Source organism: Choloepus didactylus, chromosome 3 (assembly GCF_015220235.1).
Source record: "Choloepus didactylus isolate mChoDid1 chromosome 3, mChoDid1.pri, whole genome shotgun sequence".
Lineage (NCBI taxonomy): Eukaryota > Metazoa > Chordata > Mammalia > Pilosa > Megalonychidae > Choloepus > Choloepus didactylus.
In genome coordinates this window covers 137210442-137230838 of record NC_051309.1, presented here as the reverse complement: position 1 = coordinate 137230838, position 20397 = coordinate 137210442, and the positions used below count along the sequence as shown (strand labels likewise).

The 20397-nt window shown below is 34.2% G+C and overlaps 1 protein-coding gene across 2 annotated transcripts in view; it reads right to left on the bottom strand.

The window, feature by feature from the left end:
- FAT4 (FAT atypical cadherin 4) overlaps window positions 1–20397 on the bottom strand; it is a 174879-nt gene that overhangs the window by 62957 nt on the left and 91525 nt on the right. For both annotated transcript variants that reach the window (XM_037830619.1, XM_037830620.1), the window contains exons 6-7: window positions 16672–17594; window positions 15876–16050 (exon numbers count right to left, since the gene is read on the bottom strand). In XM_037830619.1, coding sequence (XP_037686547.1) covers window positions 15876–16050; window positions 16672–17594 — 1098 coding nt within the window. The remainder of the gene's footprint in view (window positions 1–15875; window positions 16051–16671; window positions 17595–20397) is intronic.

Genomic DNA, 20397 nt, shown 5'->3' with positions numbered 1-20397 from the left:
TGGGTACAATGGTCTCTTTTTTTTTCTTTTTTGCAAGGAAAACCTTACATAATGTTGTTCTATATTCTTTAACTCCCTTACTGAGATTTATCTAGCCCCAAATTTGAATCCTTTCCCCAAAATTTTAACTTTTAGTTTTGATTTACCAACTCCCCCCCAACCCCTACTCTAGCCCTCTACTTCTCCACTCAGAGCATGTGTCCCCCCACCCATCTCCCCAAGTCATCGCCTCTCAGAGTTAGACAGGAGATGAAATCAAGGAATAAAGACAGGTGTGTTCCCTGATTTCAAGGGAGTAAGTCTCATTTCTAAAGCACTCTTTCCAGATGAGGGACACAGGTTGCCTTGATCTTGACCCACACAGGTCTTGGCATTTCCTTTTCTCTGCTAATTGAATGGTGAGGCTTTGATTTTGTTTTTGCTTCTGTGTATTCATTTGTCTGCTTGTTTTTGAACCATTCCTTTTAACTATAAGGAGGATGGTATATTTCCTAAACTTTTATGGTTATATCCCATGTGAAGTGCTACAAAATGTTTACTATTAGTTTTATCTTCAATCTGGACCTTTCTGCTGGTTCTAGACTAATACATTCAACTACCTCTTGTTGGCCTCCTCTTGGAAGTTACCAAAAAGCCTGAACTTCAGTATGTCCAAAATTGAAATCATAACAATTCCTGTAAACTTAGCCCATATATTTGCATATAAATTTAAATATATATATTATATATATATCCATAAATACATATGCATATGTTTTATAGCCATGTGATTGACTACTTGATACCAGATATATGTATATCATATATATGTATTTATATATTACTCATTTAACATCAGATTCCATGAAGTAGGTATCAGCATTTCATTATTAAAATGAAGAACTTGGGATTCAAATAATTTAAGCAATTTATTTACATTCTGCCAGAGTAAGCAGAAATAGACAATTTTAAAGTCTTAGAAAAATATTTTCTAACCTCAATAGACTCAGAAAAAACTATATCACTCTTTTTACTGAATTCATCATTATCATCATCATCATCATCATCAGTGTTCTTCAGCTATATCCTCTATTAAGTCATAAATTAATCAAGAGCAGGAGTTTGTGATTCAATCTTTATATAACCAAAATGCATACTAACAGAGCTTGTGTTCAGTCTGTGTTAATCTCTCCTTTAATTTTGTATACAGAAATCTGGTCTAGTAAGTACATAGCTGAAAGTTCAAAGAGCTGAAAATTCTAGAAATATACAAACTTGGAATATATGTGTTAGCCTAAAGTGGGGGTCAGAGAATGAGACCCCAGATAAAGGTCAAAATTTTAGAGATAGCATACTGCTTAGAAACAGGGGGTCCTAATTAATCCTGAATCCTGTGAGAAAAATCATACTAGGGACCAATGCCTAGTTTGCATGGTTCTGATATAGATGAATTATATGGGTAGTGGCAGAATACAGCAAGATTTTTCAACCTTATCTGGAACTGATTTATGAGAACCAGATGCAATCAGAAAGAAGAGGCAGGAAATAATGACACAGTCTCCTGGTGGTGAATAATAAGTCAATGCGAGGGTAGAAGATAAGAGTGAAATAAAGGGTCAAAGTCTCAAATATTTACATCTGTACAGGTTAGGAGGGTACAATAGACATTTTGATATACAATTAGAAGTCAGAAAGTAAAATGAATTTTCAATGTCGATTTGTAAAATTAAATGTATTGCATATATATACATATATGTGTTTGTTTAAACAAAAATGGGTGAATTGGTAGGAAAATTCTCAGAATTTTAGAACAAATAGCAAAGAATACCTAGATTTTAAGCAGATAGGCTGAATGGCATTTTTAAAGTGTGCAAAGACCAAAACAAGTCACACACACACACACCAAAAAGAAACAAACCAGAAGGACTATTTACAATTTAATCCTCTGATTTTTCAATGTGCCACAGTTAGTTCCAGACCTTATCTGAGTCATATTTTATCCTTCTGAATTTGGGAAATGATTTAATTAGTAGAGCCATTTAAGGCTGGTGATTTAACATGCCCAAATATGTAAAAATAAAGTGTAAAAAATTTTAAAGTAAGATTGTAAAGAGAAAAAAGTGTCAGGCAACTGCTGCATCAGAAAATTTATTTTTAAAAAGGGCAATTAATGAGATCAAAAGACTAATTAAAGTTCAAACTGTAGGCAGATTATATTTTTTATTAGTCTCTATAAATTAAACTTATTTTCCTGAAATATGAAAAACAATTCAGTAGAAATAGAATGTTTGCTTAACTAAAATCTATTGATTTGCAACAAAGCCTTTTTCCTTTTTGACTTCAAGCATTTGGTGAGTGGGTTCCTTGACTGGTTGTATGTTTGTTGCAGTAAAGTACTAGTTTCTTTTTTCCCTATGAGGTAAACAAGCTATTCTCCCAGCAAGTAAGCTATCCACTGAAAAGGTATTGAAATTCACCAATTCCATAATAGTATTGAAGATTATTTAGATTTAAATTTGAATCCAGAAAATGCATAACACAATCAAGTACTCAATATTGTAAATATGCCCAAGAGTTTTGTATTTTAAAAATTCCATTTTATAAAATAATTTATTAAAGGAGCTAAGTAGTTATTTAGATAAGTTTATATAAATCAGGTTCCATACACATGTAAGCACCACTTGATTTTTTTATTATGTCTGTAGGAGAACTCTATAGAATGTTCTCCTCAATGTAGATTGGGATATTGAGTGGAAGTGAGAAGTAAAACCAAAAGGAACTAGCTAGCAATATTATGAAAGCTACTTTGCAAAAAGTAAAATATAATGTTGACTAAATATTTTAACTCCATGTTACAAGTATTTATCACTGTTTAGAGGTCAATAACACACACATACACACTAGAGGCTACCACCAAATTATAAGGATAATCTGCTTGCTGCTTCTGTAGTGAAAATAAAAAAATATATATTTATAGAATTATTATCAAAATAAGCTACAAAATGATTAAGTTTAAATGGCATATAATTAGAGGAATTTTGAAAACAAAAAGAATCCTTCATGACAAAACTACGAGTTAATATCGATTTTATATAATGTTTGTATCTTAGGTTTATACCTGTTTATTTAAATACCACACATACATTATTGCCATTTTGAAGTTAGATTTCCTTTATCTACTCATATTAATAGCTTATATGGAGTAAATGAGCAGTAAACTGAAATTATTTTATCAAATTTTAATTCTATGCAATATTATGGTCATTTTAGCTCTTATAAAAATTTTGTAGTCAAATCTTTTATTTGTATTTTTCATTTATGAATATACAAATGAAATTCTATGTAGTGGCTAATTTAAATTAACTGATTTAAATAAATAATTTATAATAAAGATTTCAGATGTAATATAAAGTCTTATAGAAATACAAAAATAAAACAATAACCAGTTATTGATCTTAGAAACAAAATTGCTATCTAACGCAAATACTCCAATGGAAATAAAAAAAAACTGCCTAAGACTCAATTATTCAAGCAACATAAATGCCATTATTTTCTGGTAGTTGATAATTCGAGCACTATCTGATTTATATAATCACTGGTGCTTTATGGAATGTTTTGAAGCAATTTTCATTATTAAAAACATTTATCACAGCAGATAAGGCAAACTCTTCTCCAAACTTTTCCCACCAATAATTCACAATCCTTCTGGAACATTTAAAAAACAACTCTCTTCAGATGTAAAATGTCATATTCCACAGATCTGATCTCGTTTTTTATTTCAGAGCTATTTGTATGCAATGACCCCTCAACAAAACAATGTGACAAAAATTTATTAATTCAAATGTCATCATATCTTTGCCAAGAAAACAAAGCATAGTGATTACTGTTTTTAGCTTTCAGCATTAACTTTTGCAAAAGCATCATATCTCCCCTCCATTAAAAAGTAATTTCCAATCACTTACAAGGTTATTGTCTTGTTTCAGTCAGAAGATAAATGCCCTTAATTAGAAATCCTAGTAACTGAACATTTCCCCTCAGACCTATTACTTATGCTAACACATAGACACTTTACAACTGAACTCTTTGGCCAAAACCTATAGTCAGAATATCTGTATGTTCATAGTATATTATACTTCAATAGATGTATAAAAGATGTCTCTTAATTTTCTGTATTCTTGGTATAATTTCTAACATTTCCTTTGCACTTTGTACTTTACAAAACCCTTAGATCTGCATTTCCTGAAATGATGAGGTAAACAATACTTTAATGTTGAATTTATGAATATTCTTATTTTAGGAGCTGTCAAATGGCTGAAAGCCACAAGTGTCTTGACTTATCAACCAATACTCTTTCCAACATAAAAATAACATTAATCCGAAGAGAAGAGAGTCTTATAAACAAGGTCGATAAAAAACAGAATGTGGTAGACAGATCAGTATGTGGAAAGCATTAGAATAATAGTAAAGAAATTGTCTCTCTCAATTCAAACCCTGTTGTCACTGCTTAAATAGCTGCATAGCTAGCTCAAGTTGATTAATTTCCCTAATACTTCGTTTTTTGCGATTTGGTGTTCTTTTTCTAATCTATAAAATTGGAATAATAGTACCTAATTGATGGGGTCTTGTGCGATAATACAGCAAAAATTCTGGCACAAAAATGCAATATACACATGAAAAATATTGTTTACATGCTTAAGATTCCCCAAGTTGTATCTTTACTGGGATGTATTCCCTGGGAAGCAAACTTTTATATTCAACTTTATTTTTGACGTCTACATTAGACTATCCAATAATATAACAAATACATCCAAAAAAGAATTTTTGCTGCTCAAAAATCACAAAATGTTCTCTCCCAGTCTTTTTCATCTGCAAGTTTCCAAGGTCAATAATCCAGGGCTCATGCTTGATTCATCTCTTTTCTTAACTCCTCTATATCTAGAATTCCATCAAGTCCAACTTATAAACTTTAAAAAAATGGATAAAATATCTAAGTACTTAACACCACCTCCCCCTCTGCCACCTAAATTTAAACACTATCTTCTCTTTCAGGGACCACTGTAATGGCATTTTAATCACCCTCTCTATTGCCATTCTTGTTTTCCAGCACTGCTTCTGATAGTCTCTTCTCCACAAAGTCAAATCTTCCCAAAAACATTCATGCCAAGCTCCTTATTGTGACCTAAAAAGCCTTAGGTGACCTGTTCCCCACCTACGTCATCTCACAAAACTCTTTCTCTCTTTTACTCTACTCTGAACAGTAGCCCATTTGCTGCTGTTCAAAGAAAACAAACTCAATCCCTGCCTCAGACTATTTCATCTTCACACATTATTTACTCACATCTTCACATTTCACTTTTCTGTCTATACTATCAAAATATGACCTCCAGCTCCTCACTCTCTATCTGCTTAACCTGTTATTTAATTTTATAGCATTATATATTATTCCATTTCTTTACATCATAATTTATTTATTTATTGTCTATCTTTTTTATTGGAATGCAAAATCTATAAGGACAGAGATTTTCTCTTTTTCACCACTGTATCTCCCTCCAGCACATACAAGAATCCCTAGAAGAGAGAGAGTGCACTTTAAACATTTTCTGGCAAAACAGTATTAAGATGCCGATTACATATTAATAAAATCCACAGAAGCATAAAAGTCTCATTGACTGTAATCAGAATTCATTTATAAGATACATTAAATTAGAATCACTGTTTTAATTTAATAAATACAAAATGATAATTGGCAATATTATCATCTTTCCCCTGTAAAGCCTAATAAAAATTGCATATACCCTCTTCTACTTAGGAATTTATTTTGAACAATGCCTAAATTTAATCAATATTGATATTACTCAATCTCTAATTAATTTGGCTTCACTTAGAAAATATTTTGAACCATTTGGTTTTTTTTGGAGAATTAAAAACTACAGTTGAATGTTTATTGTATACAGAACAATGAAGAGCAAGTTAGACCAAAAAAAATGGTTTTTTAAAGTTGAATTTTTGGAAATGCATGTGATGCAGAGTCAGCAGATCCTACTTCCATAAAAAATATTTCAATGAATATAGTATAGGTGAACAGGAACCCAACTGAAAATCAGAAACTTGTAATTTATTCATGACACTGTCTCTACCTGCTTCCGCAAGTTGTGACAAACTACTTAATTATCCTGGGTCCAACTGCCTTATTTGTAAAATAAAGGATGTGGACTGGCTCACCTCTAAGAAAACTTCTGGCTAGAAAATTATCATTTTAAGTCAGCTCTAACTTATAATATTTTTGTAAATATATTTCTCTTTTTAGATTCCTCCATATTATATACTGAATTACAATTGTATCAACTCTCCACTATCATCATCTTGTTTTACTGCTGTCTCACAGACTAATTAAGTTGTCTTAAACATTAGTGGCACAAGTCCATTTACTAGTGAGCATGGAAGATCATCTAAAGTTTAAAAGAATGCATTTCTAAGCAAACTGGATAAATTACTTATGTAGATGTATATCTGTTGGAATAGTTTACCTAACACAAAAATTGTCATAGCACAATTAAAGAGAGACAAAACTCAATTCTAAGTTCATGTGAAGGGTGAAAAGCCCTTGCATTTAAGTTATATAAAGCCAAATACCAGATATGGGACATATTTTTGTGGCTAAAAAGGTGCTTGGATATTTGGAGACATGGAAGGTTCATATTTTTTTGTTTTGGAACTCCTAAATATAAAAGAATTGCCAGATGGTAAAGCATTTCAAAGTCACATAGTTTCTGCTTATACAGATTTTGAAATACTGAATCACTTTAGGAAAAGGTAAGTAGTAAAGCACATAGTAGAGACAGGACCTATCTAAATATGTCTAATAGATAACAGTTTTGAATAAGAGCCAGAGAGTTCAGGGGGAAGTCATGAGAATATAGCTAAAGTGGTATTTTAAGCACTTGAAACTGAATTAAAGCCATAAAATGCTTCAGTGGGTCCTTACATATGACTGTAATTTATTACATCACACTGAACTCCACAGAGCCTTAAACACTTGTGCTGCTTTTCAAGGCAGAGGTCAATTTGAATGACCACAACCAATGTAGCGAAAACGCCTGGAATTTCAACCATGAACTGAAAAGATTTGCACTTTTCCTTTTGGAAGGTCCTTTGAAAATCTGCCAGTGATAAGTATGTAGCAATAAGCTAAATACAAGTATGGTAAATAAATATGAACAATAGTTGCCTATTTAAAAAAACAGGATGGTGATTAATTGATAACTATTATCATCATTTTTCAATAATCAATTAGTTCATTGAATCAAAAAATACTTATTAAGTCCCTGCCATATCTCAGGTCCAGTTCTGGGTACTTCTGGGAATTCAATTTTAAACAACACTTAGGAAGTTTACCTTCTACCAGAAAGATGATAGATATTGATGCGGTAAACAGATTATATACAATATATATATAATTACATATAATTGATGCGGTAAACAGATTATATATAATATATATATATATACACATAATATAGTACATATAACTATATAATTTTAGATAACAAGTAGTGCTTAGAAGAAACTAAAACAAGATAATATAACAGAGAGTGACCATAGAGAGAGAGGAAGGGAGAACAGTAGATTGGCAGTCCGAAAAATCCTCTCTGAGAACTTGACATTTGAAGTTGAATGACAGAATGACAACAAACAAACAAACGAAAAAACAAATAAACAGAAACATCTCTTTGGGTATATGCAAACAGAACACTCCAGGCAGAGAGAACCTCAAGTGCAAAGGGCAAAGGGCAAGGTGGAGATTGGCATTTTTAAGGGGGCCAGATTGGTTGTTATTGGCAATGTGCAGTAAATGTTTAACTACAGCTCCCAAGAAGCAAGCCACCCCAGTTTGTAGCGTTTGCTGATTTCCATGGTGTAAATCCTTTCCCACTGGCTGATTTCAAACTACCAACATAAGGCACCGAACACAGAGTTTGGAGAGAGTATTATTGAGCAGGTTCCGGCACACCACGGCTGGCACATGATAAAGGCAGCAGCAAGTGTCAGCAGAAGAGGTGAGATAGGAAGGCAGAAGCCAGGGCAATGGTAAAAAGTTTAGGTTTATTCCTGGAAGCCTCTGACAGGTTTTCAAGCAATAAATATGGTATGATGATCTGACTTATACTTTAATAAGCTCATGGGCTGCTTGTTGGAGAATGGACTATCAAGGAGAAGTTAGACAGTTAGGAACTATCATATTAGCCTTGGCTTAGCCTAAGGTGGTAGTAGGGGAGAAGAAGAAAAGTGGATAAATTCAGGATATTTTGGGGCACTTTTTTTAGGCAGAACTGGTTAATGGATTTATTCAATGTAGGGTATAGTAGGAAAGGAATGAATAAGGATACCAAGGTTTGCTTTCAGCAGTTGTGAAATCCTGGGCAGAGAGCAGTTTGGGGAGGATGGGGAGGTGGGTAGAAATACAGAAGTTTTACTTTGGCCTTACTAAGCTTGAGACATCTAGCAAACATACTGACTAATATTGATAGTTAAAATAAGCCATTCTCTTATTTATTCCAGCCAATAAAATTTCCATATTTGTATTAGCAATTTCATTTGATGGGTATAATAGATATGAACATAGATGTCTAGGTAATTTCTTGGGAAATTGCACAAATGGGAATTGAACCTAGGTTGAACTATAAAGTCCATATGCTTTACCTCTAAGCTATACCGTCATTTCATTAATTAATTCTCTGAAGTAATTTATTTTAAAAATGCTAGCCTGGTTTCCATGATAATTCCCTGCTATTTACTATGTTAAAAACATTATTTTATTTATTTTTGATATGGGAAAATGATAAAGAAAAATCTTGTATGGAAGGCTAATTGGGAATAGAATGTGTAATCAAATGGAGGAAATCACAAGCTCCACTCTTAGAAAGAACCTTTAGTGCCACATTAATTGTAGAACATGTGTTACTGGACCAAGAGGAAACTCCAGCCTCCTAGGAAGGAGTTTTTACTTGCTGCGGTATATATTTGTATCCTTATTTTTCACAGAACTACAATAATGTGTAACTTTTTACATATTAAGTGTATCAGTTAGGGTTCTCTAGGAAAACAATCAACAAGAGATATCTATGAATATAAGATTTTATAAAAGTGTCTCACACAACTGTGGGTATGCATGAGTCCAAATTCCATAGGGCAGGCAGCAAACTGGCAACTCCAATGAAGGTGTTCAATGAACTCCTCAGGCAACAAACTGACAACTCTGATGGAGGTGTTCAATGAACTCGGGAAATGCTTCGCTGGCTAGCTGAAGAAGTGAAGTTCCTCTCTGTCTCGCTTAAAAAGTCTTCAGCTGATTGGATTAAATCCAGCTGACTGAATTCTCTCATTGTGGAAGACATGCCCTTCATTGATGAAATCAGTCACAGCTGCAGTCAATTGACTGATGATTAAATAAACCAGCCTTCTGGTTTATTAACTAGCCACAAATGTCCTTGCAGTAACAGTTAGGCCAGTGCTTGCTTGATCAGACACCTGGACACCATCACCTGGCCAGGTTGACACATGAACCTAACCATCACAATAAGGGAGCTACATTTTTTAGCATATCCATAAGCAACATTCATTTTTGTCATTCATTATAATGTCACAAACTATTTAAAGAAGCTCCAAGCCACCTCTGGAGTTTTGTTGTTTTTTTTTCCCATAAAAATTGATATAAAAATTACATATCCTCAATTATTTAAAAGACATATATCTTAGTTTTATTATAATCTGAAAGATTCATTGGGAAAGAGTTTGACAGTTAATGTCTTTAAAGAGGCAGTATGAGTGCTGACTGGTTCAAGACTTGGTTTAGTGTTATTTGCATCCCTTCAAGAAAGAATCAATACCTAACCAGTAGAAAACTAAAAAGTGGAAAGGAAACCAAATAAAGCAGAATGCATATTGTTATAAAAAATAATGAAGTGCATTATGGGCTAGGCATACAGAAGGAAATGGGAGTAAAAATTTAATAAGGATATAAATCACAAAAATCTAAAGACTATATGGACTATTATCAGTAGTAATAGCTCTATAAACTGACACTTTATTCACTGCCTGACACAGAAGAAGAGCTAAAGATATTTGCAATAATAGTGACATGATTTTATGATTTTAAGGCTCATAGATTTGATGACGTGCTCCCACCGCAAATAAAATTTTATTTAGTCCTCTCAACAATGCAATAAGTATGATGATGCCAAATTTATATTTACTCGAGGAAATAGTTCCTGAGGGATTAAAGGATCTTTGTGAGGTCTTTTTATCAGTGATGGAACTTGAACCCATAATTTTGAACTCCAAAATCTATGCTTATTAGCAAAAAGATGATGTGAAATTCAATACATGGGAAATTCAATTGGAATTTGAGTATAAAAACAGGCCTTTAAGTGTGATATTATTTGCTCTGATAAATGTATCAATCAGAGAAACAGAATTATTATACAAATATTTCATTTTCAACCTTCACCTTTTAATGTATTGTATTCCTTCATAAAGCCCCTGGGTGAACCCAGTAGTGCCCCCCCCCAATATTTTTTTCTTAAATCTGGTATCAATCTTTTATATTTACTTGTATACTGGGTATAAAATAATTAAATATAAAATAATTAAAAGTTCTTGTGACGATACATACTTTGTTCCTACATTTTTACTTATTGAATTTTACTTCTTTTATACACTATCAAGGTAAAGAGAAATTACAAATATAAAATTTCTGTCAAAAACAATTTTCCCACCTATATTTTAGAAATTTACTAAATATGCAAATAATAAGACTAAGAAAATAGTTAATTAGGATATGTAATATATAGTTTTCAGTTATTCTCCCTTTATGGTTTATAATTTTTAAAAGAATGAGTTCCTTGCTATGCCATAAAACTAAATACCAACATAGAAGAAATAGTAACTAATATATAATGAAGGCAGAATACAAACAAAATGTCATCTTTAATTGAATTATAATCTGTTTAGTAATTTTCTCTTATAGAAAACAAATGAGCTAGAATTATTATAGCTTCATTCTGATTTTGTTATATAGTAACATAATGTTCCGTTCCCATAAACATAAGGGTGGGTAGCAGTTTATTTAAGCAGTAGAAAGGAGTAGTTAGAGAGTTTACAGATGTGCTATTCTGTAGCCATGCCATCAATCAATAAAAATATAATAGTTGGAATGCTAATATTTTCTCCAAAACGCATTCAAAGATTTAGACATTTGCATGATAAAAAGCTGCCTCTTCAATTCCTGCGGTGTGTCCAGAGTTGACCCTTCTGGGGGCTGCCACCAGAAAGAGTTTAAAAGGGGCAAAGGAAAAGTGATTTATGATTTAAATAATAAAACTGTCAATTTTTTTTTTAATTTATTCAAAGCAGTTTGAGATTTTCCTGGTTCTTAAAAACCACTACAAATTTGAAAGTAACATGGCATCTAGGATCTAAAAGCAGCCATATTTTTCTGAGTTTTCTCATGCCATCTACCAATTTGTCTTTTAAATCATAGCAGTGAATATATATTTTACATCCAGTGTCAGATATCTCATTCCTGGAAAATGGGATTAAAATGCAGATCTTGAAATCTGATATCTAAAACTCTCACTTTCTCCTGTAAAAGTGGTTGTTCATGAAACCAAAAGTTGACATGAGAACTGAGCACAGAATAGTAACCACATATGAGTTTCAATGACTTTAAAGATCATCTAGTCAGACTTCCCTCACAACTCTTGTTTGCTGTCTACACAAAATAAATGGTCTTCAAACATCTAACTGAAAACTTCTAAGTCATGGGCCTCAAAAACACTAGCCAATTTCAGAACAATAAGAAAAAACACTTTCAAAAAGCTGAGCTTTAGGGTACAGTTTAATTGATTATTTAATCTCCAGTACTTTGAAATTCTGTGCACTGAGACACTCCTTACCAGCACCATCTTGAAGGCCTTGAATGACAGACAGACTTCCAAATACCTTAATTTGCTGATAATATGAATTTTCACGACAACTCAATTTCTTCTGTCTCAACAATTAGCAGAATCTTCACGTGCTTTGATTTTCTCATTCCTCATTTAAGAGCAGCAAGCCTTCATAGAAATTAGTTACCCCTCCATCATTTGTCCTTAAATTAGGAATTTGGGGCCCAGGTTTTCCTCAGGATCATGGCTGATGCACCAGGAACACATTCCGTTCGGTTCCTCTGGAACCAGTGTTTGGTTCTTGACAAGATTGCATGCTGACATCCGTGCTTTCTTGAACCACCTCCTTGTGAAAGTTCCCCTAACTCTTTGACTTGCCCATGTCTATCAGAAGAGAATGTTTTTCCCTGTATCAAGTTTTCTGTTTTTCTAATGACCGAGAAACAACATTATAAGTAGTGGTTAGGTTTGCTGGCTAGCACACAAAATCTTCCTTATCCATAAATTTGACTGAAGTACAGTTTTTTAAAATCAGTGGTTTTTTGGATGGTTAAACACTTATTACTATGAATATGTCCTTCGAAAAAAAGTTTTTTTAAAAAATAGCTGATACACAAAAGGAATTTCTTATGCAGAAATCTATAAAATGAAACTCGACAGGAACCATGACTTAAAAACTATGCTTTTAGATCCCATCCACTCCTTAATTTCATAAGAATACATATGGAGTGAGGAAACAAAATTTATAAAATGTTTAAAGTGCATGTATCAAAATTATCATTAAAATAATTACATACTCTATGGAATAGGCATGGAATTTAGCAATATAGCATATGTTGTATCAATTAATCCCTATAAAGAGTTAGTTTGTAATCATGATTTTCCCCATTTTACTGTGAGATACTGAGGTTGAGAAAAATGATACAAATTGCCTGAATCATAAAGGACAGAATCAGAATTTAAATTGAGGTTTGTTCAAATGCAGAGCTTTTATCATTATATTTTACTGATAATTATTAGGCTTCCTTTGCAAATAAAATAATTTTGGAAAAGTATTTTTTTTCATATTTTGCTTTCCCTAAATACTTAAATTTTCGATCTGCCTTGTGCTCCGTATTCAGACACTGCAGGGTCTAAATCTCTACATTGCTACTTATTAGTTTTGTAGTTTGAGGCAAATTATTTAAACACTTTGAACTTAGGGTTCACTATATGTAAACAGGAGATAAAAACATGTATTCTTTGGGTAATTTGATGATAAAAGTAATGTTCACAAATGGGTTGATGTGTTTGTAAAACTTGGCTTATCACATGGCACAGAGCATGAACACATCAAAAACAACCATTCCCTTCCCTGTTTGCTGCATGAGGACCCAATATGATTTTTTAATTATCAGAGAAACATTTGGTTGAAACGTCACTCTTGTCTACATAGTTTCATTTTTTGCCTGCACTGTTTCTGGATTTAGTTCCAAAGTACATATCCCCTGGTGGGCAACTTCTGTGGACTGTGCCCTGTCCATCACCCATCATCCATCATCCCCCACTGCAACCCTGACTCTGACAAACACATCACCTTCCTGAGACAACCCACACTGTAACATACCCTCTCCCCACTGAGTTGTACAGTGACTACATCCCTGGTCCTGGCTTCTCCTCTCCAACATTCACCCCCACAAAGTTGTCTACTTGTGTGGCTACAGTTTACTATACAATACCTCCACAACTGGAGAAGAAAGTTAAAGCTGAAAGGACTTAGTAATAAAACTTTAGTTTAAATATACTACTCTGTACCAGTTTTCAACCAGATTCACCCACTGTTCTCCCCTAATCACATGATAAGAACAATTGATTTGTATGTGCAACACAGTAGTGATCACATTTTCTACATGAGGGTGCAGATCCTCACTGCCTCACTAGCAAGAAGCACCATACTGACTACATACATAAGGACGCATGTTTCAGAGTAATTTGGTTAACGTTTTATAAGGTTATCACACTACCCTCTGGTCATCATTGTTCATGATATTTTAGTTAGCATATACTGTGGAAAATGCTTACTCACTGTTCTAGTTTGCTAATGCTGCTGGAATGCAAAACACCAGAAATGGACTGGCTTTTACAAAGGGGGTTAATTTGGTTACACAGTTACAGTCTTAAGGCCATAAAGTGTCCAAGGTAACACATCAGCATTCGGGTACCTTCACTGGAGGATGGCGATTGGTGTCTGGAAAACCTCTGTTAGCTGGGAAGGCATGTGGCTGATGTCTGCTCCAAAGTTCTGGTTTAAAAATGGCTTTCTCCCAGGACGTTCCTCTCTAGGCCGCAGTTCCTCAAAAATGTAACTCTTACTTGCTCATGGGGCATTGTTCCTCTCAGCTTCTCCGGAGCAAAAGTCTGCTTTTGATGGCTGTCTTCAAACTGTCCCATCATCTGCAGCTCCTCTCTCAGTTCCTGTGTATTCTTCAAAGTGTCCCTTTGGCTGTAGCTCCTCTTCAAAATGTCGCTCACAGCTGCACTGAGTTCCCTCTGCCCACCAGCTCATTTATACGGCTCCACTGATCAAGGCCCACCCTGAATGGGTGGGGCCACGCCTCCATGGAAATATCTCATCAGAGTTATCACCTACAGTTGGGTGGGGTGCATTTCCATGCAAATCTAATCAGCACCAAAACGTCTGCCCCACAAGATTGCATCAAAGAATATGGCTTTTTCTGGGGAACATAATGCATTCAAACCAGCACACTCACAGACATTAAAAAACAAAAACAAACAAACAAACAAACAAAAAAACAAGGGGAACATTGCTTTCTTTCACAAACCAATACACTCAGATAATTCCACTCTGAAAAGGAAAGGGTGGATAAAATATATAGAGAGAAAATCCCCTCAATTAATATTCACTGTTACTATCATTTAAATACATAACATAAATCTTTCAAAACCCATAATCTCAAAATCCGTTGCTCTTTTATGAGAAATGCTGTCAAGAAATAGCATATTATATACTCTAAAATGAGCACATATAAGAAGAATACTAATAGATTATATTAATCAAAAACTTTTTGATATTAAGAAGAGCACATTCGAAAGCTCAGAAATATTCTCCTGTATCAATAATCATACATCAACATTAAGATTAATACTAAAGGTATATATAATTTCAATATTACATTTGACTTTAATTGGTTAACCTCTTTGGAAGTCAATGACTTCTTCATTTATTCAACAAATACATAAGCAATACCTGCTGTATTCAAGGCACAAAGATTCTTTGACCAATTTGTACTCTTTCAATTTTGAGTTGTATTCAGTGTTTATGAATATAGTTGATATTTGCAAAAAATAGTGGTAAATGATAATACTGTTTTTTTTTTTTAAATGAATTGTATTCTATGCTACCTACTATACAATTTCATGTAATTGCTATAAAAGTTGATATATACGGCTTTCCATTCTTTCAATTATAGTTCATTATACCAATAGCACAATAAAAAACCCTGGCTTTACTGGTATTTATTTGGAGCTCTCTGGGGTTTAATCAAATGCTTATTATGGCTATTTACATTTTTTTTTTTTTTTTGGAGTATCTAAAGGACTAATGAAGTAGAATTATGAACCCACCTTACTATCTCCACAACCAGCCAGAACCATTCTGGATGTGTTCAAAGCTAAATGCTTTAAATGCTTTATGGGACAGGCAAAATCACTCAGACAGCTTACAAAGCAATAAATCATTCTGTTTACAGAAACACAGCTTTGCCTATGATGTGTTTAAGCCCTTACCATTTACACATATATTTCTAAGGTGTAATTAATTACATAGATATACACAGAAAACCTCATGCATTGTATCAACAAATATGTGATTTAATAGTGGACAAAAATATTTTCAGTGACTCATATTGTACAGCAATTATGGACAACTGAGTAAGGTTATAACTGACTTGCCTGAGTCTGTAGCTGTGATCATCAAGACGAAATGGTCCTTCATTTCCCGGTCCAGACTTTCTGTTACTCTAAGTTCTCCACTGCCTGAGAGGGTAAAAGCATTGTCTTCATTACCAACAAGCAGAGCGTACGACAATTTGCTGTTAGAACCTTGATCATCATCTCTTGCCACTACCTATAGGAGAGAATAATACATGTCATGGATATGAGTAAAACGAACATAATGAATACCATGAAATGAAATGTATCAATTAAAAAATAATGAGCTAGAGCCATATGTACTAATATTGAAGAATTCCAAAGATACAATTTTAATTTTTCAAGTAAAAAACAATAAAGGGTACAGAATAGTATATATTGAACAAGCCTATATGTATTAAATTTATGCATAGCATTTTTGGAAAACTTCACAAAACTCTTCAAAAGCAGTTTCATCTAGGTAGTAAGACTTGTGAAGAAGAAAGGGAGGACAACTTTTGCCACTTATTTTTCAGTCTTTTATATCATTTTATTTTCTTACTATGTACATTACTCAGAAAAAAATAAAAAAAGACATAGATGTGTGCATACATATTTACATAATTACATAGCTGAAATGCAGTGTTTTCATTTGAATGGAAATCATTAGGTTCTTGGATATAATTTTCATAAACCTTTTCAAGATATGCTATATCTGCAACTGAGCATTTATGGCCAAGAACAATGAAGAGAGGGGAAAGCATGGACATGATTGGGGTGGGGCACTTTTCAATTAGATATAAGGAAAACAATGTCTGTTTTATTTAAGTATACTGACCTGAAGAATTGTTCTGGGTAGTGTTCCCAAATTCTCAGGGATGTTTACAGAATATGGAGATAGCTCGAATATGGGAACAAAATCATTGATATCCAGTAGAACAATGCTGACTGTGGATGTGTCAGTTCTGGGGGTACTGCCCCGATCTGATGCCTGAACAGTTAAAAAGTAAGTAGGAGTCTTCTCTCTATCCAAAGTCTTAGCCACAGTGATGGCACCTGTGACAGAGTCGATCCGAAATTCCTGATTGGCGTTTCCATCAACAATGCCATAGCGAACCTGTCCATTTGTACCTTCATCCCCATCTGATGCGTATACTTGTATTATATCTGTTCCAGTAAGTGTGTTTTCATTGATCTCCACTTTATACAAAGTCTGTGAAAAGGTGGGGTTGTTATCATTGATGTCAAGTACCATAACCACAACCTCTGTAGAAGAAGAGAGAGGTGGTTGACCTTTGTCTGTAGCGACCACAGTTAGGGTGTAATTAGAAACATCTTCTCTATCCAGTTCTCCAGTGAGCCTCACTTCACCGTCGATGGTCCCAATACTGAACTTGCTTCCCAGAGGGTTCAGCAGGGTGTACTCAATATAGCTATTCGGGCCACTATCTGGGTCAGTTGCTTGAGCTTTGAAAACAGCAGTATCAATAGGAGTGTTTTCTGGAATGTATGTCAATTTGGGGGAAAGGAATGTTGGTGGGTTATCATTTACATCCAACAAAATAATGGAGACTTGAACTGTGCTTGTGTATCTGGAGGCTGGAAGCTGTGGCAGGTCATGTGCTTGAACAACTAGATTGTAGAAGGACTGACTTTCTCGATCCAAACCTTTTAGGACTTTCAGTACACCATTCTTGTCAACTGTAAACTGCCCGAGGCTATCACCTGAAGCAATGCTATAGGCTAATTGGGAGTTGATGCCTGTAATTGAAGAAAAAAAATAAATTTCCTTAAATGTGCATTGATGGATTGCAGACAAGTTTGCAGCAAAAATCCCAGCATGTAATTTTACATGTTTCATAGGTGATGCCACCATACACACCTTATGCATGATTTGGTTACAGTAAATTTTTGTAGTAAATAATGCCTACACAAAACTCTTTTCCTGTAAACTTTTGATCTGAAAGATGTTTACAATCTGGTGATCTAATGATCTACACACTGTTTGCTATTTACTATGGTGTTGCAATGTTAAATTTCACAATTAAAGAGGAGAAAAATATTTCAGAGTGTGGATATTTTTCTATCCATTTCCTTATTTCTATCATGTAATTCCTCAGGGTCCAATGCTTACTGTGCCACACTCAATGCTATTAGTCAACCACATATAACTCCAGTAATTTATTGAGGCCAGCACCAATTTTCAGAGAAGGTAATAAAACTTTTTGATGCATGGCATCCATCATGGATGCTTTAAGTCTAGTTTTACATTTCTTGTCAGAATTAATGAATACTTTTTAGTTCCCATTAAGCATCTGGCCAAGGAATGGACTTTTAGAAAGTATTTCTCTCTCAAATTTTATTATATATAATTATTTTTTCAATTATTCTTTGAGTGGAAAGCTATCAGTAAAACTATATACATATAAAAGCAGTAAAGTTATTATTCCAAATATAAATGTTCAAGCTACTATTGGGCTATAATTAGATATTCTATATTATTTTTCTCCTTAGGAATTTTTGTCATATTCTAATTTAAAAAATTCTGTCTAAATATTCATTTCATAAAATGATGCGGAGATGCTGCAGAGAATGGAACAGCTTATGAATGGGTTTCACAACTATTTTAAAGGCAAATATCAGATGAGCAACGAAAACACAAGAATCAGATTCTCTGACCTAGTATAGGGCTTTCCTCATTGGCCCATGATGCCATGTGCATTTTATATGTATCCTACAAAGAGGGACTTTTATAGGATATCGTTCTAGAAGCATAGCATGTATCTAGGTAATTGTTGGTGGTTTGAAGTTGTAAGTACCCCAGAAAAACATGTTCTTAAAGTTAATCCATCCCTGTGGGTGTAAACCCTTTTATGAGGTTACTTCAATTAAGGTGTGTCCCATCTCAGTCAAGATGGGTCTTACTCCTATTACTGGAGTCCTTTATAAATGGAATAAATACAGAGAGAGAGGAACAAAAGCCATTGAAGCAAGAAGCTGAAAGCAATGAAACTTTAAGAGAAGGGAGAGACCAGCAGATGCTGCCACCCCAGTTTTCTCAGAGTGAAGTACATTGCAGAGAGTCTGGGTGTCACTCCAGAGATGGAGAGGGTGGAGCCTCACCCCAGTGTTTGGTGCAAGGGCTTAGAAGGGGTGGGGCAGCCACTCCATGAGTCCTGGAGGACAAAATTGTATTCCACAGATGACTCTTAGACCTTGAAATCTAATAAGTATGTCCTACTGAGTTTTGGAATTCTTTGGGACCCCTGACCCTTGTTTTCTTTCCAATTTCTCCCTATGGGAATGGGAATGTTTATCCTATGCCTGTTCCTCCATTGTATATTGTAAGTAGATAATTTGTTCGCTAGGTTTCACAGGTCCAGAGATGCCGGGGAATTGTGCCCTAGGACAGGCTACATCCATGACCAATTTTGATAAAATTTTATACTGAGCATTGTGTCTGAAATGACTTAAGGCTTTTGGGATACCGTGATGGAATGAATGTATTTTGTAGGTAGAAAGAACATGCCTTTTGGGTGTCCAGAGGATGAAATGTGTGTTTAATGCTGTATGTACTCCAGTAAAACATGTTCTCAAAGTAATCTGTTCCTGTGGGTGTGAACCCATTGTAAGTAGGACTTTCTGATGAGGCGACTTCAGTGAAGGGGTGACCCACCTCAATTAGGATGAGTCTTAATCCTATCAGGGGAGCCATTTATAAAAGGTATAAATACAGACAAGAAATAAGCCGCAGAAGCAAGAAATTGAAAGCAATGTAACCCAAAAGATAAGGGAGAGACCAGCAGACACCACTGTGTGCCTTGCCGTGCGGCAGGGGAGCCAAAGATCCTTGGCAGCTGGTCTTTAGGAAGGAAGCATCATTTTGATGATGCCTTGATTTGGACATATTCTCAGCCTCAAAACTGTAAGACAATAAATTCCCATTGTTTAAGCCAACCCATTTCATGGTATTTGCTGGAGCAGCCTAGGAAACAAAAACAATAATCCATTCTTTATAAAGATTTTATATTTGGAAATAGGGGAAATCTATTGAATATTATGAATTGCTTACAAGTAATTCTTTCATTTCTGAAGTTAATTTCAACTGTGCAGCTTCCTGAATTTAACCTGTCAGAAATGATGCCTACTCTTTGACAACAGTCTTCAAGAACAATTTGATTTCCAGTATTTCTCATTTCCTTGCTCTGAAAAATACTTTTTCTAGGGATTCTGTGAACACTTGAGTTAGCTTTCGCATTTTCCTGGAGCTCATCAAGTTCCTTGCAAAGACAGGCTTACTTGAGTAACTCAGTAGTTCTTCTCTACCAGGTATGATCACTTCTTTATAAAAATGCTGACTCCTTTTTCCCCCATGATTTTATGGTCTCTAACTAATGTCTTTTGTCTATATGTTGCTGTAGAGAAAAATATTTACGAAGATAACTTTTAGTTACTGGCTTATTGACAAAAATTTCTAGAACAATGGTTGAATAGATCTTTGAAAAGGTAGGGCTTTTCCCTTCATTATGAGTTGTGAATTTTAACGTTTATAGTTTATTTAAGA